Source organism: Aspergillus niger (assembly GCF_000002855.4).
Source record: "Aspergillus niger supercontig An14".
Taxonomy (NCBI): Eukaryota; Fungi; Ascomycota; class Eurotiomycetes; order Eurotiales; family Aspergillaceae; genus Aspergillus; species Aspergillus niger.
Window position 1 is genome coordinate 735,774 of NT_166529.1, and position 24,790 is coordinate 760,563.

Consider the following 24,790-nt stretch of genomic DNA (forward strand, 5'->3'; position numbering starts at 1 on the left):
TCCTTAATAGTATCACAATATATCTAGCAAAGATGCTAGTACTTGACATGACATCATTCATCACGCAATCATACCCAAAAAAAAACAGCCAAAGCAGTTCCCAAGTCATTAAACTGATCCCTATCTATACCACCGACATCCGCCGACTAACACCAAACACCACTACCACCCTCTAAATCCGGCATCTCCTGCACCAAATGCCCCACCGAATGAGCCAGCGGCGGCTCCGCCACAGACACAATCGTATCAACAGACCCAATCCTGTTCCTAGTATACCACTCTTTATCCCTCCCCTGGACACCCACCGGACTTTCATCCCGGTCACTACCACAATCCTTCGTCTCCACAGCCCCAAGACCCCCAGACATAGTCGACGCAGAAGAATAAGTAGAAGTAATAAGCGGCTGCGCACTCCCCCTCCTCGAGTCACCACCACCACCACCCCCATGAATCGAATACACACACCTCGGCTGTCGCGACGCACCAACAAACCCAACGAGCCTCCCCACCGCCACACCCTCAACGAGGACCTTGGTACTAACCACGAATGGGAAGAAAGCCATCGCCGCGGCGTTGTGAACAGTATACACGGCCACGATGTTGGCTATGTTGAGGATGAGGGAGATGCAGCCTGCTACGAGGAGGGTGGAGCAGATTCGTTGTCTGTCTTGGTGGGTTGATTCATAGTGGAAGTGGTGTATAACAGGTCGGAGGTATTTGATCACACCCCAGGTATAGACAGCCAGGAGGAGTATTTCTCGCGTGCAGTACGCCGTGACGGAGATCCGTGAGAGGATTGTGACTGCGTGCGTCCAGTGGCCGTCTTTGTAGAGGGTGGCTGCGGCGGGAGCGACGATCACGTGGGGGAGTTGGAAGAGTAGGATGGTTGCTATTATGGTGGAGAGGAGGATTCGTTGAATCCGGAGCTGGAAGTGGGCTTGAGGGCGTTGGTGGATTGTTATTAGTGGGAGGGAGAAGTAGAGGAGGAGGGTGTTGGTGATGCTGGCTGCTGTGGTGGTGAGGACGAAGAGGATGGCTGAGGCGATGCGGGTGGGTGTGTGGGTGTGGTGGAAGAGGAGGAGGATGCAGAAGGTGCTGGAGAGGAGGGTGGTGGTGGTGGTTGTTAGGAGGGTGGTGGTTGGGACTGTTAGAGGGCGGGGTTTCGTGGATGTGGATGTGGATGTTGTTGTGAAGAAGGAGAGGTCGAAGATGAGGTAGTAGAGGAGGAGACAGGTGAAGGTGGAGATGGAGATGAGGGATATCGCGGTGTAGCTGTCTGCGCGGGGGAGGGTGTAGTAGGATGCTATAGCTGTGGTGGTGGTGGTGGTGTTCATGGCGGTTGTTTGGTCATTGCGTGGTTCAAGGATAAGGGGTAGGGTTCCATGGAGAGATGTGATAGGAAGTATATAAGGTATGGGTTTGATGTGAGGTCTATGCTATGGGTTTGAGTATAACAAAGACTCGACTTGAATGTGTGTAGTTCAACAGATGAAGTTGAAAGTCCTATATCCGAACCAGATGTGGATGGAGGAGAAAACATCTCCGGGGCTGCATAGAACTAACCCTCAACCTCAGATAAAGTTCTGATATGTTCATCGTCGGATCCTTGGTTGAGAGCGGCACCTGCAAGGGTCTGGAGCCGCCGCTGCGGAGCTGCAGAGCTACAAACAAAGCAAGGATTCTCGAGGCCCACGGGAGATCGTCGTGTTGGTTTGCAGCAACAAAAGTGGGGGACAGCTGAGAGCAGTTCATCCACTTGTTGATCAGTTGGTCGCAAGGTGGAATATTTTGGTCAGGAGATGTAAGCCGAACTAGTAGTTGCTTGTGCATCACGGAGTGAACTGATGCTTGTTTTGTGCTGACTGTCGGCGGCATACTAGTACCTTGATGCTATAGTCCCCGAGAAACCATGATACTCCTCTATAGAGCTATTAGATGTATTGTGGAGGCAGTTCCATGAGTCTGGGGATGCGCACAGACAAATTTGAACAGAGTCACCCTCGGTTGAGCAACGGAGGAGATGTCCGGGGACTCGGATCCGGAGACGGACAGGAAAGTCATGGCCCTCGGATGACTTGGGCCGCCAGATAAGGTTTCTTGTGGGCCTGCTGTCATTTCTTGAAGAACAACTTCAATATACTCTGCTATTGACTGTCTCCTTGGCAAGGCAATTAGGGTGACTTCTACTGCATTGTGATGGCATCTACTGGAACAGCTACAGGCCCTACTTATCATGGAACGCAGGATATTCACTTCATTGTATGTATGTATGTATATCGACATGAGTAACCCGAAATTCCTGGCATTAGCCCTCTCATAAATCTCCATCGTCTTTGACCCCTCCGACCAATATGACCCAGACATCTATCCCCTCACATCAGAATCCAAGGTGATATGCCACTAGAAATAGCGCCTAGACAGTGCACTTGACGCTGGCAGCACTCAGATCCACCGGCTGCGCAGCACTCGGGTTTCCATCCAAGTCCACATAGGTGTTCCGGGAGTTCAGGGTGGCCAGAACCGATCCGTATTTCGTGATCACGCAGTTGGTGTTCGCCTGGAAGTTGGTCAATTGCGCCGACGAGGCCTTGATGACTCCACCGGAACCGACTCCGGTACCTCCGTACAGTGCGGAGATGCTCTGTTCGCTGCCGTCGGCGGGGATGGCGGCACTTCCCTGGGCACCAGTTTGGTCGTTGGCCAGGGCAATGGTCACGGTGGTAACGACGGGGCCCGCAGAGACAGAGGCAGCCAGAAGGGCAATGAGGACGGCACTGATCGACTTCATCTTGAGGGATGGTGGTGTTTGTTTAGAAGAAGGTAGTAGTAGATGGTTGATTGATGGTGATGGTCCGGAGACAAGTAGGAATGGAATGCTGCTGTGTTGCTGGAATGGTCCTTGAAATGTCGAGGGAGAAGGCCTGCTTTATACCTTTGCCTTTCGCTCCTTGTACTGAAGGGCATGAATATCTTGTCGAGGCTGTCATGGGGTCTCTGGCACTTCGTATCTGTCTTACATCCTGCCGGGTCGTAGACACCCTGCCACGGCTTCAGGCGTTCCATGACTTTGGTTGACGTCGACTGGATTCACGATCTGTCGCATACAGCCGAGTGTAGACTAATTCAAGCCGACGTCATGAGACAGGGTTTCGATAAAAGTCCTTCCCGGCGCCGCCGAGAGTCGAATAAGAGGCATCCGAATGGTGGATTACCAAATCGGGACGGATATTTATGACATCGCATGGTGGGCACGTGAGGGTGAGATGCAGGTCTCAAACCTTCAGCATCGAGTCGATGCGATGGCGAGCCTGGAGATCCTTGACTCTCCAATCGTAGAAACAGCGCGGCGGAGAGCTCGTGTTGTTGCGTGAATACGAGAAGCCCATGTCAACAGGCATTGCAGGCCGCATTCGATGCCGGTGATGGTCCCTACACAGTGGCATGTTGTCTTGCGGTCAGTATAATGCTCATAATGTATGATGCTTATGATCTTCACTGGCAATGGCGGATTGAATGATTTGCCAGCCCAGGGAAGTCGAACGATTGGGAAGGCGGAGTCTAGGAATACGAGCTGGTGCCGTAAGGCGGATGCCAAATAAAGACGACGGGAAGGATGATATACTTTCCCCGATGTAACATCCCTGCGACATCGCTCAACTTCCCCGGACACCCCAGCAATTCATGCGACGGGGATCGACGCCGATCCTAAACATGCGTCATCTTGGATCTCCAGTTCGGATGGTTCGGAGGCATCGGTGTTACCCGGATGTTGAAAGATGAACGAACGCCAGAAGGCAAGGAACCTTGCAAGATCTGATGTTCTCTACCATATCCAAGTTCACTGCGACAACATCTGAACAATTACTTTCGCCATGGGCCCGGAACGATGAGGCTTATGGTTGTGGGAGAATCTGCGACCAGAATCTTAGGCTGGTCTGTCGGACGATTTGGGCGCGCTTACGGGCATTGAAGGCTTGGCAGGTTGGTACATAGCCAAGAAAACGACCCAGAAAGAGGAAGGCCGTGGGGATTCAATGGCAGCAGCCTTGCGGCAGCGTGCGAGCCACCTGGGGCAGTGTCATATCCGGGCTTCCGGGCTAGAAGATGTGTCTATACAGAAAGCCGTATCCGACATAGCCTTCCTTGCGTGACTAGATGACTGCGGCTTCAACGGTGGGATGATCATGATTGTGTACATTACCAGGAGTTGCTAGAAGCTACAGGGCTGCCATGACGCTTCACGAGAACTGGGTCTGAGACGTCGACGAGTAGTGGTGATGGGTCTTGAATTACGCGAGGCCTGGTCCAATACCTACCAGATTGTCGGTAATGCACTAGTAGGTATCTGGGGTCTTCTGGCCAGAGAGTGGCGAGCTCGATGATGATATTGCAGGTAGGGAGACCTCCGAAGACCCTTGCTTAGATGCACCGAGGGTGAACATCCACACGCTATGTTGCGGAACAGAACCGGGGATATTCCCGTACCAGAGTGACTAGCTTCATGATAGTCTTGAAGGCAAAACTATAAGACTTGCAAAAAGGAAGGTTCGCGGAAGTACTAGGCCGTGTGTCCGTCACGAGACCGAATACTTTTTGTAGATATCCGACATCAGTCTGACTCCGAACGGGTTAATTAACGTGTCCGCAAGAAGTTTTGGCAACTCCCTACTCAAGTGTAGAATGGAGCTGAGTTCTGAAACAAGCAATGAGACCCTGCGAGTCACGTGGCCAGCGTGACTGGATGACCGGACGGGAGCTGTGAGGTCCCTGGGCAGGTATGGAAGTTATTGCGCGCACACTTAAACACCTAATTTGATCAGATCCACCCCGGTTGGCCTTGGATTTATATGAATGAGGTGTCGTCCAGCGTTGGATGCGGAGACTATCAGAACGGCGATGGAGAGATCATCGTGTTGGAGCCCGGTTCGGGGATTGAACGGGATCACCGCCGAATTTGTGTGGTAGTAACATGTCCTGAAGAGAAAGGAACACCGTAGCGAAGTAGAACCAGCGGGGTCTAGTAATAGCGGTGAGTGGAAGCGACGGAGAGTAGAAGAAAGAGAGTGGAAGAGAGAGCGAAGATGGAGCGAGTATGAACCAGTTGGTCTGTGCGAGAGCTGCTGACGTTGACGTCGATGGAGTCCGTCAGTCGCTCTCACTTTCTGCCTGCATCCACTTACTCGCTCTTCCCTCTTCACGGCTTCCTCTCCGCCTCTCTTTTCCTTTCCTTCCCTCTCTTTCTCTTCTCTCCATTCCACCCTGGTCTCTCTTTCAGCTTCCTATTTTTCCAGCTACCATGTCCTTCTCCTAGTGCGACCTGTATTATTCGATTAGGTTACTACCAAACACACTCCCTAGGCAGATAGCCCGTCATGGTGTCCCTGTGGCCCTTCAGGGTAAGTCCCCATCACCGCCAGTCTCCAATCCACCAACTCACAATTAAACCTCATTCTCAGGCCGAGGATACCTCTCCAGCATCCTTTGAAAAAGCCCTCGCCGCACTCTCCACCAAGATCACTCGAGCCACCACCCGTCTCGACCTCCACCGTCAACATGCCCGTCGCTTCAAGGCCCTCTGGACCCTCTACACTACCTTCGCCTACCTCCTCTATTCTATCATCATTGCTCTAGTCCTCGGGTGGCAGAATTGGGGAATCACAGAATACGGCGCGATTATCGGTGGTCCAATCCTGTACGTCCACAATTCCCCCTGATCTACTCCCTCACTGCGACCTGCCACCCCCCACTCCACCCCTATTGCGGAGCGTCACACCTGCATCACTACTCCTAACCACCATTCCCATACAGGATCTACCTCATCCGCACCATCTCCACCCGCTACTATGACTATCGCATCACCAAAACCCAAGCCTACCTCGACGATCTCCATAAGCAGCGTGAGAAAACCATCGAGGATCTAAAGACCGCCACGCGCTGGAATTCCACCCAACAGCTGCTGGAGAAGTATGGTGGGGAGTCGCCGAAGCCCGCGCGCTCGAACTCGGTCAAATCTGGCGACGCAAAGCGCAACAAGTCCGAGGGAGCGAAGCGCAAACAGCCATCCCAGCAGCAGCAGCAGCATGTCCAGCGCACGGGTATCCCCCCGCCCCCGACAGCGAATATTCGACGACCAGCACCGCAACAATTCCCCTCCTCTCCTCAACCACCTTCCACCCCGCCGGTCGCATTCCAGCACCACCAACAGTCTCCGCACGTGTTCCCAGGTCAGCAACAACTACAACAGCAGCAGCAGAGTGCACCAAGCATGAACGTGGGCCTCGAAGAACCCGGATTCGCTCCGAACGCATTCTCCAGCACGTCTACGCAGTATGTGGAACAGTCTCACTGGTACGACCGCCTGCTGGACGTATTGCTAGGCGAGGATGAAACCCAGCCTAAGAACCGGCTCGCGTTGATCTGCTCCACCTGTCGACTGGTGAATGGTCAGGCGCCCCCAGGTATCAAGACGCTCGAAGAACTAGGCCGTTGGCGTTGCGGGAACTGTGGCGCATGGAACGGTGAGGAAAGCGAAGCGAAGAAGGTCCTGGCGGGTATCCGCAAGGAGCAGCAGCAGCAGTCGTCCAATATCTCTAGTGGCAGTGTTGATGGTACAGAGACTCGCTCGTCCGTGGGAGGAGATGTAACGGATGACGGCGTCATGGTGGCTGCTACTGGTAGCGAGGATGATCAGCTCGAGTCGCAGAGTGAGGGAGCCGAGACATCAGAGGAACAGGTAGAGCAGGTAGCAGAGAGTGAGAATGAGGAAGAGGAAGAACCTGAGCCACAACCCAGTAAAAGGGTGACGCGGTCTCGAGCTAAGGGTGGGAAAAGGAAGGGATAACGATATGCTGATACAGGCTATTTTGCAATGTAGTTAGGTTCTTCGTGTGGCATCGTTATCAATACCAGATCATGTTATCCAGACCACTATTCAGAAATAGAGGCTGTAAACGCTGGCACACTATATCAGGTGATCAAAGCTTAACCATCTGCAAGTGTTATATCCGTTAGTAAGTATGAAATTTCCAGTAGTGTCGATTCTCATATCCAAAATATGCATTTAGATCGCTTAACTACAACCAAACACCATCCCTCAAACCCCAACTCCAAAACCCAGTCACTCACTTCAGTTCAATTCAAATAATCACAAACTACATCCCCTCCCCACCAAAATCTCCACGGCCCTTTCCGCAGCCGTAATCTCCGCCTCCTCACTAGTCAAACATCCCTCTACAACAACAGCCACGCCGTCCACGCCCGCCATCTTCACCGTACACCGATACGTCGCTCCATCATCCTCCCCGCCACCACCACCTTCATTCGGCACGCGGAGGACCTCAAACCGAATCTCCCCCTTCGCCATCTGCTGCGCGATATTCCGTGGATGCATAACATCCACCTCATCCTTAAGAATCCGTCTCAAGTACCTCAAAAGACCGAGCCGTTCAAGGAATTTCTCACATTCCGCCAGATTCCCATGCGAATCGATGAAGATAGCGCCGAGGATACTTTCAATGATATCGGAGAAGAATTTATCGGCGTTGAGCTGGGAAAGGGATTTCCAGGGGTAGGATGGGGAGTGTTTAAGGCCGTGGATGATGGATCCGCGGAGGGAGCTGTGGCGGGATAGAGCGAGGTCGCGGGCTGTTTGTAGATGGGCGCCTTGGTATCGCATGAAACGCCAGAGTTCGATGTGTTCTGTGGAGGGGTTGAGGGTTACGGTTCCGGTGGGGGTGACTTGCACGTTGGTGCGTTTTTCGGTGAGGGCGAATTCCATGCAGAAGAAGGCGAGGAGGTTTGCGTTTACTACGGCGTGTTTTATCTTGGTCATTAGGCCTTGGGGGATCTCGCGTGGGTGGGAGAGAAGGGTCGACATGATGGCCATGTCGAGGACGGCGTCGCCGAGGAATTCGAGGCGTTGGTAGGATTGGGTGGTTGTGTCGAATTGGCAGGATGGGTGGGTGAGGGATTCGACGAGGAGGGATTTGTTGGTGAAGGTGTAGCCGATGTGGGCCATTAGGTGGTCGTCGTTGAGGGTGTGGTTCGTGACGCCGTCTTTGGGCATCGGGGCTGTGGTGCGGTCGATGTTCTCGAGGTTGACTTCGGGGAGGAAGCGATGAATGCATGCGTGTGCTGCGGCGAAGCCTCCGTCAATGTAGGATGCTCCGATTAGGGCTTCGACTACGTCGGCTAGCACTTTGGTGGACATTGTTCGCTGCTTGGGGGTGAGGCTGATCTTTTCGGAGATGAGGGGGGCACTCCATTTGCGAGGAGTGAACATCTTGTTCATGATGAAGGCGTCGAGGCCGGCGTCGAGAGCGGCTCGTGCTAGACGGGAGTTCTGGACGATCTCGTCTCGCCCTTCTGAAAGGTAGCCCTCGTGCCAGTTGGGGTGCTGGAAGAAAAGCTGGCATGAGACGGTGAATTTGAGGACCGAGTCTCCGAAGAACTCGTATCGCTGATAGTTGGTAAGTGATTGCGCACTTGGCGCGGTGATGGCTGTGATAATATGACGAATGCTGGAAAATTCTAGATCGCGTAGAATCGTTTCACATAGTCTAGTTGCAACCAATGTAGCTTCTAGTCTATCCAGTATAACCGATATGAAGCGGCCGAAGATGGTTTCGGCGTAGGGGAGTTTGTCTATGGTGCAATTTTCCGCAAGAATAAGCCGTATCTTCGAGGAGATGGCAGGTGTTTCACTATCAGGCTGCTTAGCAGCTAATGTTTGCCGATGCAACAGGTTCCGTCGCTTGGGGACGGCGTCGCATTCAAGTTCGACTATGGGCGTGTCATCTTGTCCAGACACAACCCACCTTTTGAAAAGCATGGGCTCATTGTAGCGTGAACGGTCCCGCACAATGCCCATGACCGTAGGAAAGTCCTTGCGAGAGTAGACCTCTAGCGCAGGCTCGTCTCCTGCGTGCTTGTTGAGCCATTCTGCCAACTCAAGGTCAGTAAGGTCCGGTCCAAACAAAGTCACAAAATCTTGTTCAGGCCTCATTTGCCTAGAGCTTGCAGCCTGGAGGTATAGCGCGGTTGCCAGTCTCATATTTTCAATGCTTTCAGCGGCAATTTCTTTCATTCGCTTTGGTTTGTCGAAATCCAACGTATATATTGTCTCGCTATCCCAGAATAAGGTCATTGGTTCAACTGGAGGCAGGCTCGTTGGACTAGTCAACCTGATACACATGCGTGAGTCCCCGTTGTGCTTTATGGCAATTCGCGTTTGGTGGACATCGGGAGATGACCAGGAACAAGCCCAGTCGACCCAAGGATCGTACTGCTCCGATACTTCCACAAGGGCTGGTAAATTGGTAAGATCGGTCTCTTTGAGCTCTAAATTCCTCTTAAACGGAAGTAGATGATCGCTCAGAAGACCAAACTCGTAGAGACGTTTATAGGCTTGAAAGGCTGCTTCTTTCCGGGCTGCTCGCTCGGTCTGCCACCATCGCTGGCCCTGAATACGACGGACTCCGGGATGGACGCAGGACGGTAGAGTGACAGTGCCTCTCAATAGGTCCGCATCGTCCTTCTCGTATGAGAACTCGGGCTCATTACTCGCATACGGTTGACGCGGCAGGACTGCGCAGAAATGGTTGAGATGTGCAACGGCAGTGTCAGCCGTCAAGACAGCGCTGGAGAGATATATCAGCATCAATTTACGTTTAGCGGTTGCTGTGCGGTGCCATACCCGGTCGATTGCACCTCAAGCCTTTCCACCACTTCTTCGTTGATGGCCTCCAGGGCCCACGCCTCGCGCAGTCGCCTTTCGTCATCCTCGTACGCTTCTATCATTGCCTGTTCCAGGTCCTCCCACTTGCTCAGTGCAGAAGATTCATCATCTGTAGCAAACATTATAGCGTAGGTTGATTGCCTGTGCCGCGCGCGCCCTCGTCTCTGCACGAACGATTTCAAGTTCGGCGGCTTATCAAAGCACACCACCACACTGCAAGCGCTAATGTCAATGCCTTCCTCCAGCACATCCGTCGCAATAATCAGGTTTTTCTGACCGGTCCGGAACTCGCTCAGTGTATCACGCTGCATACGGGCGTCCAGGAGCTCACCCAAAACGTCTTTGCTACCACCGCCGGACCAGCCGACGAAGGAAGCGCATCGAAAACGATGTTTCGTCACAGGATGAATGGACAGTAGCTTTTCCATGACGCTCACTGTAGCCCTCTGTTTAGCAAATATCAGGCCAGAGAAGTTGGGCTCGCCCTTTGTATCCAAGAATTCCAGCAGGGAGCGGAACTTCGACGAAATAGGTATTCTATCTGGGTCTGAGTGGGTGAGATCAATATTCGGGATGGGTAGTTTCGAGACGATATCTAATAGATATGCCTTCTCCTCGTCGGTCCAGCCCATGGTATCCGCCGAATTACCGGCTCTTGCTTTGAGCTGCTCAATGGAAGCGTGTATGAAGTAGTCGGCAGCCCATTCACCGAGCTCTTCGAAGATGTGCAGGCTTCTAGTCGCAAATCTTTTTAGCTGATCATTGCAATAAGTTTTCCCAGACTCGAGGACTTTTTGCAAGGCTCTTCCGTCAAGGGGGCTCTTTCTCAATTTTTTGATGTACGGATCATCCTCGAGTCTTAGAGACGTCCAGGCGCTCACAAGAGCTTTCAATGTCTTGCTTCCGACCTGCAGATCGTCGAGCAGGACCGGAGTAAATAATATCTGCTGTAAATGTGGTCGATGAGTATGTGTCATAAGCTCTGATCGATGTGTTCGTGGTGTCTTGCACACCGCATCAAGATTGGACTCAATCTTCCTGATCTGGTCAGCCCAGAACACCGGCAGCCGATGATACTACACTCACAGTAGCTCCTGTCGATTCGATCTCACCACCGGACTAGCCGTGAGGCCCAGAATCTTAGGCACAGCTTCTGCACCATGCCTTTCCAGAGCAGGGTGATAGAAGTCCTGCATGATCTTATTCGCAGGGTGGCGTCGCATGCAATGATGGGCTGCCAATAAAACACACCACATAAGCAATTATCATCTCACAGACACATGTATACCCACACAACCCCTACATCATAATCTCCGGATTTAGACATCGCGTTACTATACCTTCATCGAAAATCATCAGACCCAGCTGGGTGATCTTGACGAACCCATGGCTCATCGCATCGGCAAGAACCGCATGCGTGGACACCACCACCTGCATCTCCTTCAGGATAGCATCCCAGACCGGCTGCTCTGTCCAGAGCTCGACCTTATCTAGACTCGTGAGTGTCCGAGCCCTGACGGCGGGAATATTGTCGGAGAGGAACTTGAATTGTTGCAGACATAGAGCGACAGTGGGCGTTAAGAACCAGATCAACTGGAGTAATGCATAAGCTAGTGACTTATACACCGATATAGTTTCATTGCCCTTCTCACCTTGTGCGGATTACTCTCCAGTTCCTTTATGATTCGCAGCAGAGCTCTGCAGTGAAACCGTCAACTCAATTAGAGTTCCACTGCGGAGAAGCATCAACAGCAAATAACACATACATGTGAGTTTTCCCACTGCCAGTTCCCATCTGCTGAAAATTAGCTTGAACCTTCATAAATAGTAAGATTTCATTACCGTGACAATGATATTTTCCTTCAAACTCGCCTCAAACATCTCCACCTGGTAGCTGCGCGGGCGGTATGCGGGCGCATCTTCGCCGGCGGGAAGTACAGTCGCAGCAACTGTCATCTTGCTGTCATTGGGGTATCACTGGACAAACAAAACTGAGCAAGAACAACGAATAGAGACAGATGCTGGAGAAAGGAACCCCAGCAGGAGGGTAAAGAGAGAGCGAGAAGAAAGAGACGCTGGGAATATCAAAACAACTAACTTTATCTTCAACTAACATTCGGTCCCAGGAGGCGCCAAAGTGGAGGGGAGAGACTAGGAGTGGGGTAAACAAACTGGACAAACTTGGTTGGTTTGGCTGGACTGAAACTGGCTGGCCTGGCGGGGTTTGTTTATGCAGCTAGCACTATCAATAGAATCATTCGCTAATCACAGTGGCCTTCAGCCTTGGGTTTTGAGATAACGCTGCCATTGTGGGTTGCTTCTTAGCTTTACTTGGGAAGCTGAAGCTTGGTTGGATACTGGTTCTTGTTTGGTTTGGTTTGTGTACATGGGATGCTGGAACTGATACCTGAGACTGGTCATTTTACTGAAATATAAAAGTACTATTGCATCCTCAATGTTCGGGATATAATGATTATTCGGTTATGTCTTTGACGGTCACATAAGGACGATAAATAGAGCAGCATGTTCATAGGAGCAGACACAGATGGATTACTATGAGCAAGTCGAGCAGTCTGTTTCCTGGACCCCTTGTCCTCGTCGGACGCACAGGAAGGCCCTCTCTAACAAACATCATATGCAAGTGTTGAACGGGGAAATACCAGAAGCCTCCTCCGCCCACTGCCAATGCATCGGGCAACCGGCAGACGGGAAAAGAATCACCAGGAGCATTAACAACAATGGTTACACCTCTTCTTTCCCGGGAGACTCCTGTGGCTGACGCTGTGGATGGACATCAAATATGAAAAGCACAAAACACCGCTCCTTCCGAGGCCAGAATGGATACCTAGTTACATCACGCCATACACCAGAAGATACGACAACGGTAGGAATATCGAAACAGAAAAGCAAGGAGCTGATGATATATCTCGGGCGTTCGCAATCAACAGAATACAGGAATGGCGACAACAATCAAGGGTAATATCGAGTTCGGATACATCTGAATCACTCATGATACAACGGGCAACCCGTGACCAGGCTCCGTTTTCGTTGCTTCAGACCCATCGGGCTGCCCGTCGTCGTTGCGCGGGCGACGAGCCTGGAAGTTGTTCCCCAGGAAGTTCGCTTCTTCATTAGGGTGCTTGCGCATTCCCAGGCCAGCGACCGCAATGCGATTCAGCGAGTTCATGTCTTCGTTCGTGGCAGCACCAGGGTTGGGGACCTGCATTTGCTGCGGAGCACCACCAGGACCTGGCGCGGGACCGGTGGCCGCCGGAGCCCCCGGCGGGGGAACAGAGATGTCATTCCGTGGCTGGTTCAGGTCAATGTTGCCAGGAAGCTCGGGAACCTCGCCCTGGGAGTCCAGCAAGCGCGATTGCAGGTTGATGATATATTCACGGAGCTGGTAGTTCTCGGCTTGCAGCTGCTTCATAGTCTCGTTCGTGTTATCAAACTCCTTCACTTGCTCCTCCAGCTTGCGAATATAGCTCTCCTTGCGTTGACGGAAAGCTCTCTGGATTTGGTCAGTTCAAGCTCTTGATCCTCAGGCACTAGAGTTCACTATACCTGTGCGGCGCGGTTCTGCGCAGCGCGCTTGGAAGTCGACAGCGGTCGCTTGCCATATGTCTTTGGGGATTCCTGGCCCGTAGGCTCTGGCTGGGGAGGAGTTTGGGGAGGACCACTGAGCATGGCAGCGCCGGAGATGGCAGGGTCGATGTTGTTCTGGTCTCGAGGACTAGTGGTATTGGGTTGCATATGCGGAGGCTGCGCGGTCGGACCTTGCGGACGTGCCTGCTGTGGGTGCGACAGATGTTGATGAGCAGCTAAGAGCTGGTCATGCAGCACTGGAGATCAGAGACGCGAGTCAGCATTTGGTGTAAACACATACGAGGCCAGGGAAGTGGAGTGAGGCAGTAAGCAACCCGCAAACGCGATGACGCGATGACTGCTGGGGCAATTTTCCTCCTGCTTATCTCTTTTTCTCCCCTTTTCTTCGCGATGAGAGGCTGTTCTCACTTACCCTGATCCGCATGGTCCTAGTGAGAAACTCCACAGTTAGCATCTATATACTTGGTGATTCATCTACACCGGATTGACGCGACCGGTGAGCATGTCAAGGCCCCCGTGTCGCGAAAACATGGGCGTGATCCGGCATCGCTCGTCCGACAGACAGGGCGACAGCAGTCGCGAACACGACCAGAAAGCTCAAGCTCCCGGCTCGGGTCATGAGCTGCGCGAATCTGGGGAAACGGGGAAAGACAGGATGGGACAGACACGATCTGATGACAAACCGCGACAAGCATAGGCTGCTTACCTGAGCAGACGTTTGCATACTTGGATGCGGCGCTGGGGCTAGTGTGGGCTGCATCGAGGCAACAGGTCAAAAGACAACGGAGACGCGCCGGAAAAAAGACACGACAGGACCAATTCACGAAGGGCAGAAGGGCGGACGACGAGCTCGGCCAGTCTATTCGCACGTTTTCTTTGGGGGTCTCGAGGGGGGAGGCGAGGATGTAGAGAAACGATGTAGGATAAACGGGGGAAGGACGATGAGGTAAGCAGAGACGAGAGCGCGAGCACCAGTTCGGAGATAGCTCGTTTTCGCTAGGCAGGGGAGATTTGGGAAAGGCTGCTCACGCGGAGGCCTTAACTGACTAACTAAGCTGGATTGCAGTTTGACTGCTGACTATTATTGGCGATAACCGGGGGGGAAAGTGGGTGTGGGCAGATTAGTTATGAGAGGGCAGTGATCTCGTAAGCAGCGACTTGTGACGGGAAGTGCTGGGAAGACAGCCAAAGACTGGGAGGGGGGCGAGAGGGAAAGGGAAGATTAGTTAAAGGATCAGTCAGAAAAAAGTGACGTGTGGGAAAATGGAGGAGGGCGAGTGGCTGGCGCCGAGGGAAAAAGGGCCCTTCCCCCGGTGAACTTCACTGGTACTACGGTAGTAGTAAGTTACTAGGCTGCCTTACCTTCCTCAGGTGTCCAGACCTGCATTCAAGGAGACTCAAAAGTTCTTTGTTTCCCGGTTACTTACTTCTTATCGATGTACATATCTCTGTATCTAATCCCCTCCATTCGTTCATTACTCCCTCCTATTTTAACTCTGAGCATTACACGAAATCCCCTCCTTCTTCCCCCTCAACAATCCGAACTTCTTTGTTTCGTTTCTACTGTGTTCTGCCTGACCCACGGCTGATGACTGATCCGGCATGCGCTGACTCATCGTTTTCCCCAACAGTTGGTTTGCCGGCAATGCACGGAAATTCCCACTATCTACACTACACTCTCCGACGAGATCTAGATAAATATAATCTCCATGAGTAATAACACCTTCCCTACGTATCGAATCAGACTAAGCATAGAATCCCCCCACCGGAGCTACACATACGTACAACTCCGGGATGTAAATGATCTTCAACCACTTACTACTTCCCTCCGCCGGCATCCGGGCGGTGTTACTTGGAATGTCGGATGAATCGGGGTCAGAATGCCGATGCCTGACTGCAGTGGGGGGTTGTCCTCTGACTCAGCCGAGCATTGGCTGGAACGTAGGGAGTAATACCATTGGGTGAGCCATGGCCGAGTCCAGGCTCGAGTCCCGTATTAATCATGTTGTGAACAGCAGCGACCATTTTCTGCCCATACCACCAAAAGGCGGTCAAATTTTATACAGATTCCACCTTGAGTGTTTGGGGAGCTGTATGTTCTAAAAGCCGACTAAATCCGAGTTTTTTTCATCGAAGTCGACTAGGTTCTGCCGCTTTTGGCGGTGGTAAGGGCGGTCAGTGCTGGGTTTCTGCCGCTACTGGTATCTATTTCTGTCGGACAATGTAGACTTGATTTGTGAAGGCTTCGCTTCTAAGTTTAGGTATGGTTACTAGGTTTTGGTATTCATCTCGTTGGCTTACTGGGATCATATTTAGTACAACTTTCTCCGGCGAGTCCCGCGTATGTATGCAAGTATGTACTTGAACTGACATTCAGACAGTCTGGTACTAGTAAGTACACATCAAACCGCAACATACTAGCAATAGAATAATGATTAAGTACATCGATCAACTTCATAACACATATAGACAATAGAGAAGTTCCAGCTCCCACTCATAACTCCTGTATATACTATGCTCATGTCATCGACCAGTCATCAGTATGACAAATTCTCCTCTCCTCTCTCGTCATCAGTCACGCATACCAGCCCACATCATTGCTCTTTCTTCGCCTGGGGTTCAGTCGCCAGCGTCTTGATGATGGTCGCTCCAACATGCGCCGACTCCTTCCACCCCTTCTGTCGCATCCAGAATCGTTCCGCCGGATCAGTGTCATGAGTCGACCACTCGCGGGCATCCTCTTCCAAGGACTTCCGCGTGATATCAGGGACTTTCATGGAATGATCCTGCTCGTTGCCATCCCCCTCGTCATCACTGCTGCGTGCCGCGATCGTCGACTCCAAGTACCGCTTGCGCATGAGGTACCGCTCCGTCCGCTCCTTCTTGGCGTTCGGGGGTTCCAGCTTGGCCATGGCTGCGCGGATAGCATACCGCACCATGAGGTAGATGTGTTCGGAGAAGAATATCGTCAGCAGTAGTGCCCATCCGCGGATGGCAGTCGGCTCGCCGTTCGGGCCTTCATGACCGTTGCTGAACATATAGAGGAGAGCAGAGCTGGTGATGCTGCCAACCCAAGACAGGAACCCGAGGCTTTCCAGCCAGGGTCCAATGGTATCGGCCCGCTGCGGCCAGGGTCTCTTGCACTCCATGCAGATCTTGAAGAAATCGGACCGGAGCTCCACCCAGTTGTTGACCAGGAATGAGACGGGGACTAGGGGCCAGACAGGAGAGAATAGAGCCAGATATCCAAACTGGATACACATCTCTCGCAAGTCTTCGGTTACGTCGTAGTCCTCCATGTCGGCTTCGTTGCGCACCCGGGTAAGGAACTTGGTCTCGTCGGGGTGGTCGTCGAAAAGGGCCTCTTTCTTGGCCTCGGAGCCGTCCTCGGTCTCGATCTTTCCCTGCTTTCTGCGGTTGTATTCCTTATATTCGCGGGAAAGGCGCTGCTTGAGCATGGGTACAATGGTCTCCATGGCAAAGTTGACAGCTTGGGCCGTGACAGTGAAGTAGATCACCTGCTTGCGCAGACGGTCCGGGTCAATGCTGAATTCTGTTCGTCGCGAGTTGGCGTCCTCCTTCGATACGAACGGCCGGACAGTCAGATGGAAAACATCAAGGTACGGCACGATGCGGCTCGCGAAAGGCACGTAGACAAAGGCCGTGAGGAAGATTGGCAGATACGAGGTGATAAAGTTGATGATAAAGATCTTCTGTGTCAATGCCACATCGTATGCAGGCTGAGTCTCGTAGTTCTCGTAGTCATTGAGCTTCGTAGCGATAGACACCAAAACCGAGCTCATTGTTGGGATTAGTGCTGAGAGCAGGATGGTCGGGATAAAAACCTGCTCCTGTTAGCAGAGCCTCTTCGAAATTCATGCGATTTAGACTTACCAAGTAGGTCTTCAGCGGGCCATTGTATATCTCTGAGATGAAGATCTCAATGGCAAAGCACGTGGCGATGATGACACCCAATGCAACCGCAGAAAGCAAGGCGAACGGGACAATCAGCAGTTGTCTATACATCCGCCTGGTCGCGGGGAATACCCCCCTGACCTCACCAGTGCTTTCATCCTGAACCTCCCTTTCGGGCTGAAATTCGCGTCTCTTGGGTCGCACAGCCGAGACGCCCTTGGTTTGCCAGCGACAGCTCAAATCCTCCTCTTGGCGCTTCCAGTACTCGATGAAAATGATACACCACAGACTGTTCACGACCGCATATATGATGGAAAAGGAACCGAGCAGCAGCCAGCAGGAGAAACCGAATACGGCGGGGAAGATGAGGAACCGAAAGTAAGACTGTAGAAATGCGAAGTAAAAGCCAACCTGTACGTAGAGGCACCCATTAGCGGCAGATCAAGTAATGCCTGCAAGGACGGTCTTATCCTTACATTCTCTCCGAACGTGTTCCGTATCTGATCCAAATCATCAGCCGACAGAAACGTCTTCTGGCTCCAGTCCTTTATGCACTGCTTATTCATGGCCTCATCATGCAGCGGAAAGATCGCATCGACACATTTCCATTCGCCATGTTTCGGAGTGATACCAGCGCCACCTGCCTCTTTAGGGACCGTGATCATATGGTAGATAACGCGCAAACGCTCCGATTCCGACTGGGCCTCCGCCGAGGACTCTGATTCGGGTTCGTTATTGCGGACGCCATAGAGCCAATCGCGAATGCTAGGAGAAATAACATCGACGGATCAGTAAGAGATAATAAGACCCGACCGTACAAACAGCAAGCGCTCACCGTGATTGATAGATGGCGCGCTTCAGGCTCTTCTTCCGTGACGCTCGGACGAATATCAACAGCGACGATTCGTCCCCTTGCCTCACTTCGGTCTGCAGTCCAACCTCGAAGAGCTTCCGCAGCAGTCGATCGAGTTGCTCAGTCGCATAGGCGGCGTCTAAGTACAATGGTGGTTAGGTCGGAGCGACACCGGGAATTGCTGGCCTGGGGCACACCGCCATCTTACCAGTCTCACCACCAAAGTTGTAGCGAATCACGTAGTCCACATAGTGATTGCTATGCACAGGGTCCCGAGGGATAGTGGAAGCCATTGAAAGGGAAGGGAGGAAGTGTGGAGCGGAATCAGGGAATCATCAGTACGAACAGGGAGCACCGTCGACAAGCATCGAGAGTATCCCAGGGGAGCGGGATCTACTAGGAGTAATTAATAGTAATCTAGTGATTAGGAGGAGCTACCGTTTTTTCCCAGGGGATCTACGCCGCGATGACGACGTCACCACCGATCCGATCTGGCGCTTAGGGCTAGCCCTCATCGTGGCTGGTGCCGATCGTCGCCTCCATCGTCACCATGCATTCATTCAGTTGATCAAGACTCTTTCTCCGCCTCAGTGGGCCGTAGTCGTTATCAAGTTCCTTCTAAGGGGTTGATGATGATGATGATAGCTTATGCACCAAAGTCCTTTTCCAGACTGGTTATGTTGTTTTTCCTTCACCGCCTTCTGTTGCAATGCATTCCGGGCGGTGAGAATCATCCCTGCTGCTGATCTGCCAACACCCCTCCATATAAAGTAGACCAAGAGGTCAATCAATTTCATGTGATGCTCGAAAGCCACAGCCAAGACATTATATTTTAGAGTCATGCAGTCTATTTGCGATCGGGTGGACATGGATAATCTCTTTACTTCCTCGCTCATGGTCAAGCAGACTCAATTCACTCACAATCCCTCCGCCAACTTGTTCAAAGCCGGACCCTCCATCATCATCTTCGTCCACTCATCCATGGCTTTAGCCCCAACCTGTTCATAGAACTTGATGCTAGGCTCATTCCACTTCAGGACACTCCACTCAAGACGTCTGCCCTTGATCTCCAGTACCTTGGCGGCAAGATACTTGAGCAACTTGAAGCCGTAGCCATTGCCTCGGGCACTAGGCTGAACATAAAGATCCTCGAGATAGATTCCCGGAGCTGCGCGCCACGTAGAGTAGTTGTAGAAGAAGAGCGCCATGCCGACAGGTTTGGGTGTGGGGTTCTCGGCCGTCGCAGGAGGGGTAATGAGCGCGGTGTACACGGAGCCACGCTTGGGCGGGCTGTCGGGGAAAGACAAGGTTTCAAGGAGGGACTCGTGAGTGGCCTCTACTTCGTGCAGGGCTTTTTCATAATCAGCGAGCTCGCAGATGAACTGGTGGATGATCGGGACATCTGCAATGGTAGCCAAGACATGGTTAGTTAAGAGTGGAGGTATTGCCAATGGGCGTATAGGGCCAACGCAGGTAATGCTATAGCGGCATCAGGAAGAAACACTTGCCCTCAGGAGTCGCAAGACGAATAGTAGGCTGGTCAGACATTGTGCCGGTTATATGTGCAATAGGTACAGAGAAACCAAAGATTGAGAAAGACAAAAGAGGGAAGTCGGGGATGAATATAACTGTGAAGACCCCGGAGGACCCGCCTGTCGTTCCCCACCGAGCGGTCGGGACCGCGACTGTCCTACTCGAACGGGACTTTGACGGCTCTGCGCCCTTCGGTTGACATCGAGTCCACTGGAAGGTCACAGAAACAGAAGAACAATAATGTGAACTAAGACTTTTGTGGCAAGGCAAGATGAGCTTCGACAAGGTATAATAAACTGTGAATCAAGAATGCTATGTACCAGGTATAATTACAACTATGTCCTTGCCTCCAAGAACCATGGTTTCCGGCAAAGGCCTGGAAGTCTAGCGTGAGGTGATGGCCGCCATCCACTTTTGCTCATCCGTCCTGTTCAAGTCAGCATACACAAGTCTCCAGAAGGGAAGGAATGAATAAACACTGCGATACTCACCGGTCGAAATGTAACAGCATCCCCAGCACAGGCACCAGCTGCTTCTGGTAGTTCTTGTCCTTTTGCTCCAGGAACTGGAGGAGAACATTCTTCAAGTAGATGTAATCGATGGATGATGTACTAGGTCCGGTTGGCGTCTCACTTCTGCGAGTTGACGGGCTGCGATCTTTGGAGACTGGGGAGGCCAGCGCTTTTCGTGACCCGGAGTCGATGGATGAACGGGATGACTGCGGATTGGTACCGAAGCGACTCTCGTCTGGTAGCATCTTGTTGGACTTGCGAACCTTTTCTAGGCGCGCGTTGGTCTCCTCCACGGACCGACGCAGCTCGGCCTTCTCCTTTTCCAAATCACGGACTTGTTTCTCACTTTCATCCAATGCATCCCGCAACCGTGCCATAGCCTGTCGTAGATCACTGAGCTCTTGGGTAGTCTTCTCCGACTCGGCCTCGAGTTGATCCCGTCTGCGTTTCCAGTCCTTCTGGGTATGCTCCAGCTCCTCCTTATCCTCCTCCACAGTACGCAAGGCCCGCTCTGCTTCGCGAAGCTTGCCCTTCAAGTCTTCCAATTCACGCGCCCGCCGGCGGCTCTGAGCACTTGCCTCATCCTCAGCCCTGTCGCGTTCTTCGATGGCAGCCTCCATACGCTCCTTGAAATCCCGTACTTTAGCCTCTGCGCGGCCGTCAATATCATTGAGAAGACGCCGCATAGTCTCCCCCTCCCGAGTCCGCTCGCTCAGCAGGCGATGAGCATCCGCTAATTCTTCTTCCAAGCTTTCACAACGCTCCCGGGCTTCCTTCATCTGCATACCCAACTCCCCAGCCTGGTCGCGCATACTATTCATCAAACTTTGTGCGCTGGCATGCTGTGCGGTCTTCAGCTGAATCTCCTCTCGCAGGCCGCCAAGATCCTTGTTCAACTGAGCAGCTTGGCTCTCAGCTTCACGGAGCCGGGCGCGAGCTGCCTTCAGCTCATCTTGAGCCTTGGACAGGTCCGATGCCAGCTTCTCCTTTGCCTCCACGGCTTCCTGCTTTTTGCTCTCCGAGTATCGCAGATCAGATTGGGCGACCGTCAATTTCTCCTCGCTCTTCAGACGGCTGTCCGTCTCCTGTCTGATCTTCTGGTTGAGAGACTTCACTTCCGCGTCTCTTTCTGATATCGTAGACTTAAGCGACTTCAGCTCTGCACGCAACTCGTCATGCTGCCCCTCCAGGTTTCGCAAGTCGGCTGTCTTGCTGTTCAAAGATTCCTTTGTGGACTTCAGCTCCGCGGACTCGGCCCGTAGCTTCTTCACTTCCGGTTGCAGTTTCTGGAGTGTCTCCCGCAGTTCTGTCATATCCTTGAAACGCGTGGCAGCCAGCTGCTGGGCAGCAGAAAGCTCAGTCTCCAGGGTAGTAGACTTGATCTTGAGACTCTCATATTCGTCCTTCAGGTCATTGTGCGCCTTCTCAGTATCGACTTTGCTAGACTCGCTACTGGTCCGCAAATCAGTCAGTTCCTTCTCAGCTTGGATATTGTTTCCTCCAGAGCGTTCTTCTCGGCAGTTAGCTCCTTCACCTTATCCTTGGCTTAACATGATCTTGGCCGATATTCAGTAAGTCATCACGTAGAGTTTCGATTTCCTCTTTCAAATCTTCCTCTCCCTTGAGCTTTGAGCAGAGACGATCAATGGTAGCATCCTTCTCAGCCAGCTGCGTTTTGAGCGATTCAATGTTCTGCTCCAGCTCTGTGAGCTTCAAGGCTGCTTGATCATCTTGCTCTGCCGGTTCTTGCTTCTCCTCCGGAGCAGCAGCTTCAATTACTTTACTAGCCTCCTCGTTCGCCTTGCCTCCCTTCTTCTTCTTCTTGTTCTTCTTCTTGCCTCCCCCAGCGCCGCCTGCGGGGTTCGCTGCTGGTGCGGTAGGTCCGGCGGGGTCCTCTTTCACTGCTGTGGTTTGCGGTGGAGGGGCCAGGCTCTCGCGAAGTTCATCAAATGCTGCTTCCTTTCCATTTGCAATTTGGTCCTTGGTCTGTTGCCACTTCTCGTTATCTTTGAGATTGGCATCCAGGAAATTGACAACGTTCTGTAGCTTGCCCATATCTTCGTTCTTCTGTCCCATTTCCTTCTTGAGACTGGTGAAGGTTTCTTCCGTCTCCTTGAGCTGGGACCGAAGGCTGTCAACCAGTCCTTGTAGGACCCCTAGACGCTTGTCATTGGCCTCCTTTTCCCGATTCAACTGTTCCAATTTTGACTCGATCTCTGCTTGTTGGTCAGCGCTCTTGGCATGAGCAGTCTGAGCCTGGAGTTGCTCGATTTCATCTGCTTTTTGCTTGAGCTCGGATTTCAAGCTTTCGATTTCGGAGCTTGTCTTCGACACGGCGGCTTCTGATTTCTCAAGCTTGGCTTTGAGCTCACTAACTTCCTCTTGCTTGGAGGTTTTGAGCTTCTCCAACTCCGCATCCTGTTTGTCCTTAGTGTCGCGCAACTCAACAAGCTCCCGTGTAGCGGATTCCAGGTTATGGACCATGCCTTCCGTGGACTCGCGGGCTACTGACAGGTCGCGCTTGAGCGATTCTGTCTGGGACTTCAGAGTTTCAATTTCCTCCTGTTTCTCCTTCAATTCAGACTCCAGTCGCGGGATTTCGCTGTCATACGAGAAGAACTCCTCACTATCACCCTGCGCGTCAGACTCCTTCTGAGACGCCTCGGCGGTCACCTTGGCGCCAGAAGTGGACGCCTTCCCGGATTTGGCAGCGCTATCGGGTGTAGATTTGTCGGTAGCGGAACTCTCAGAAGTCGGCCCTTCGTCTTTCTTGGCTTGGGATTTGCTGTCCTCCTTGAGCTTTGTAACTTCATCCCAGGCAGCCTTGGTGGATTTCTGAGACTCTTCCAGCTTCTTCTTGTAGTCGTCCCGCTCTGCTGTTACACGTTTAATTCCTCCGTCACCAGGTCACCTTTCAACGAGATCTGATTCAGGTACTCCGTCAAAGCTTTTGGTTCGCTGATCGACGTCAGGGGAGTGTTCTCTCGCAGGGCAGCTTCGAATGGTTCGATCGACAGGACGCGCGAATGGGCCATGCGGTACGCTTTCAGGAGATCTAGGGTACGGCAACAAATTAACAATGTGGCCGGACTGTTGTTGCAGAGCGCTCATTACCTTGATAGCGGGATTCAAGTTTGCCCAACCTTCGCAATTTCACCCGAATCTCTGGCGGGAGCTCAGACGGTGACTGGTTCGTCTCAGTTACAGGCTGAGCCTCGGGCTTCTTGGTTGCGGACTCCTCAGAAGACGTCTTCCCCTCCCCGGTGTTCTCCTCCGGGGCAGCTTCGGAGCCACCCGCCGACTCCAAACGCGGAGTGGCTGATCTGCTGGAACCTTCATCATCTCCGATGGCGAACTCCGGTTCGAACTCGTTGGGATCAGGGCCACGGACGGGGGTACCGGTGTTTCGCCGAGGACGAGAGGTTCGCCTAGTCGGAGATAAGTTGCGACCCGTGGGATGACGAGCGGAGTTGGAGCGCGAAAGTGAAGTTTGGGCGGACCGTTGACGAGCTTGTTCTTCTGCAATCCGCGAATCGATTGCGTCGCGCAAGCGCTATATTGGGAACAGGGCGGGATCAGCCACAGCACTGGCACGAGCACAATATGGCACGGGGAATGCGAAACGGGTAAATAGTAATCGACAGGTTGAGAGGAAGACAGAGAACAAACAGCGGGCAGCCACCTACCTGAAACATGACCGTGGCGGGCCTGTGAGCCAAGGCCACAGCAAGACTGATGAACGAGAGACAGAAGTAGAGAAGTCGGCAGAAGGTGAGGACAAGTAGAAGCAAGCGATAGGCAGGAAAGAAGGGGAGCATGAAATCCGGCGGCGGCGACTACAACTCATCCACGGGGGCTTCGGTTGGCAGTTGGGCGGCCAGCACGGGGCAGAAAGCGGGTGGCCCGCCGAGTCTGTGGATGCTCGTTCCTGGGGGGCGGTGAGCAGCCAATTATCTACACTAAATTCATTCAGTTGTCTGGTTTCATTCCATGTTAAGTATCCGTTCCCTAAGAAGATGGTTTGTTCAATTATCCTCCAGCTAGTAATTGGATATGTTGATATTGTATGTATCTGTTATGAGGGTCATACCACATTCAAGCTGTGAGGTACTGACTGAACACCGTCATGTTGAAGGGGCTACTATATATAGATAAACAAGCGGGTCTCTTGGACGATAGCAATGACTCTAGCGCAGAGACACCCTCGATGACAGCATGATATTGAGATGAAGGGATAAAAAGGAGAACTACAATGAAGAAGGTGACTATCAAAGAGAGAGGTTGATCATGGTGGTCGAGATGAGGATGGCAAAACTGCATTTGCACTATTTCCGTTGTAACTGAATATCTACTAGTCAGTTAGCCGTGCTACTTTATGCTCTCGCTTCCTTCATTATATATTTCTAGCAGTACTAACTACTACCACCATGCTCCCAGGGAATTGAGCTCTCTTCAGACTGACCTCTACCACAACTGGAAAATTCCAAGATCCGAAGCTACCATGAAACGAGCATTACTTCAGTTTCCTTCGAAACTTACGGGAATTTGAATCTCTCTGCGGAGGACTGCATCTGACGTCTGAGTCGTTCGACAATTCCCCATTGGGAGTATAATACATGATCGGGATACTGCCAT

The 24,790-nt window shown here is 52.3% G+C and overlaps 7 protein-coding genes across 7 annotated transcripts; 1 reads left to right on the plus strand and 6 right to left on the minus strand.

Annotated features, from left to right (window-relative positions):
* Nucleotides 1-146: 146 nt before the first annotated feature.
* On the minus strand, nucleotides 147-2,788 carry An14g02980 (uncharacterized protein; the record flags this gene model as incomplete). Its single annotated transcript, XM_001400886.3, has 4 exons — nucleotides 147-1,436; nucleotides 1,564-1,890; nucleotides 1,981-2,203; nucleotides 2,427-2,788. The coding sequence occupies 4 exons, from the start codon at nucleotides 2,786-2,788 to the stop codon at nucleotides 147-149; spliced, it is 2,202 nt and encodes a 733-aa protein (XP_001400923.3).
* Nucleotides 2,789-5,372: 2,584 nt separating this feature from the next.
* An14g02990 (uncharacterized protein) lies at nucleotides 5,373-6,841 on the plus strand (the record flags this gene model as incomplete). Its single annotated transcript, XM_059744156.1, has 3 exons — nucleotides 5,373-5,396; nucleotides 5,457-5,692; nucleotides 5,809-6,841. 3 exons carry the CDS (start codon nucleotides 5,373-5,375, stop codon nucleotides 6,839-6,841), a joined length of 1,293 nt encoding a protein of 430 aa, XP_059604637.1.
* A 303-nt stretch (nucleotides 6,842-7,144) lies between these two features.
* On the minus strand, nucleotides 7,145-11,692 carry An14g03000 (uncharacterized protein; the record flags this gene model as incomplete). The annotated part of the gene is made up of 8 exons (XM_059744157.1): nucleotides 7,145-9,638; nucleotides 9,695-10,587; nucleotides 10,645-10,774; nucleotides 10,823-10,970; nucleotides 11,077-11,329; nucleotides 11,389-11,412; nucleotides 11,503-11,531; nucleotides 11,605-11,692. The coding sequence occupies 8 exons, from the start codon at nucleotides 11,690-11,692 to the stop codon at nucleotides 7,145-7,147; spliced, it is 4,059 nt and encodes a 1,352-aa protein (XP_059604638.1).
* A 1,051-nt stretch (nucleotides 11,693-12,743) lies between these two features.
* An14g03010 (uncharacterized protein) lies at nucleotides 12,744-14,102 on the minus strand (the record flags this gene model as incomplete). Its single annotated transcript, XM_059744158.1, has 4 exons — nucleotides 12,744-13,247; nucleotides 13,301-13,557; nucleotides 13,755-13,770; nucleotides 14,049-14,102. The coding sequence occupies 4 exons, from the start codon at nucleotides 14,100-14,102 to the stop codon at nucleotides 12,744-12,746; spliced, it is 831 nt and encodes a 276-aa protein (XP_059604639.1).
* A 1,834-nt stretch (nucleotides 14,103-15,936) lies between these two features.
* On the minus strand, nucleotides 15,937-18,403 carry An14g03020 (uncharacterized protein; the record flags this gene model as incomplete). The annotated part of the gene is made up of 5 exons (XM_001400890.3): nucleotides 15,937-17,187; nucleotides 17,237-17,668; nucleotides 17,734-18,022; nucleotides 18,093-18,249; nucleotides 18,319-18,403. The coding sequence occupies 5 exons, from the start codon at nucleotides 18,401-18,403 to the stop codon at nucleotides 15,937-15,939; spliced, it is 2,214 nt and encodes a 737-aa protein (XP_001400927.1).
* Nucleotides 18,404-19,027: 624 nt separating this feature from the next.
* Nucleotides 19,028-19,601, minus strand: An14g03030 (uncharacterized protein; the record flags this gene model as incomplete). Its single annotated transcript, XM_001400891.3, is given in 1 exon segment — nucleotides 19,028-19,601. A coding segment is annotated over 1 exon segment (574 nt), but the record flags the coding sequence as incomplete, so codon positions are not given.
* A 529-nt stretch (nucleotides 19,602-20,130) lies between these two features.
* An14g03040 (uncharacterized protein) lies at nucleotides 20,131-23,973 on the minus strand (the record flags this gene model as incomplete). Its single annotated transcript, XM_059744159.1, has 4 exons — nucleotides 20,131-21,607; nucleotides 21,690-23,031; nucleotides 23,270-23,708; nucleotides 23,842-23,973. 4 exons carry the CDS (start codon nucleotides 23,971-23,973, stop codon nucleotides 20,131-20,133), a joined length of 3,390 nt encoding a protein of 1,129 aa, XP_059604640.1.
* Nucleotides 23,974-24,790: the final 817 nt, after the last annotated feature.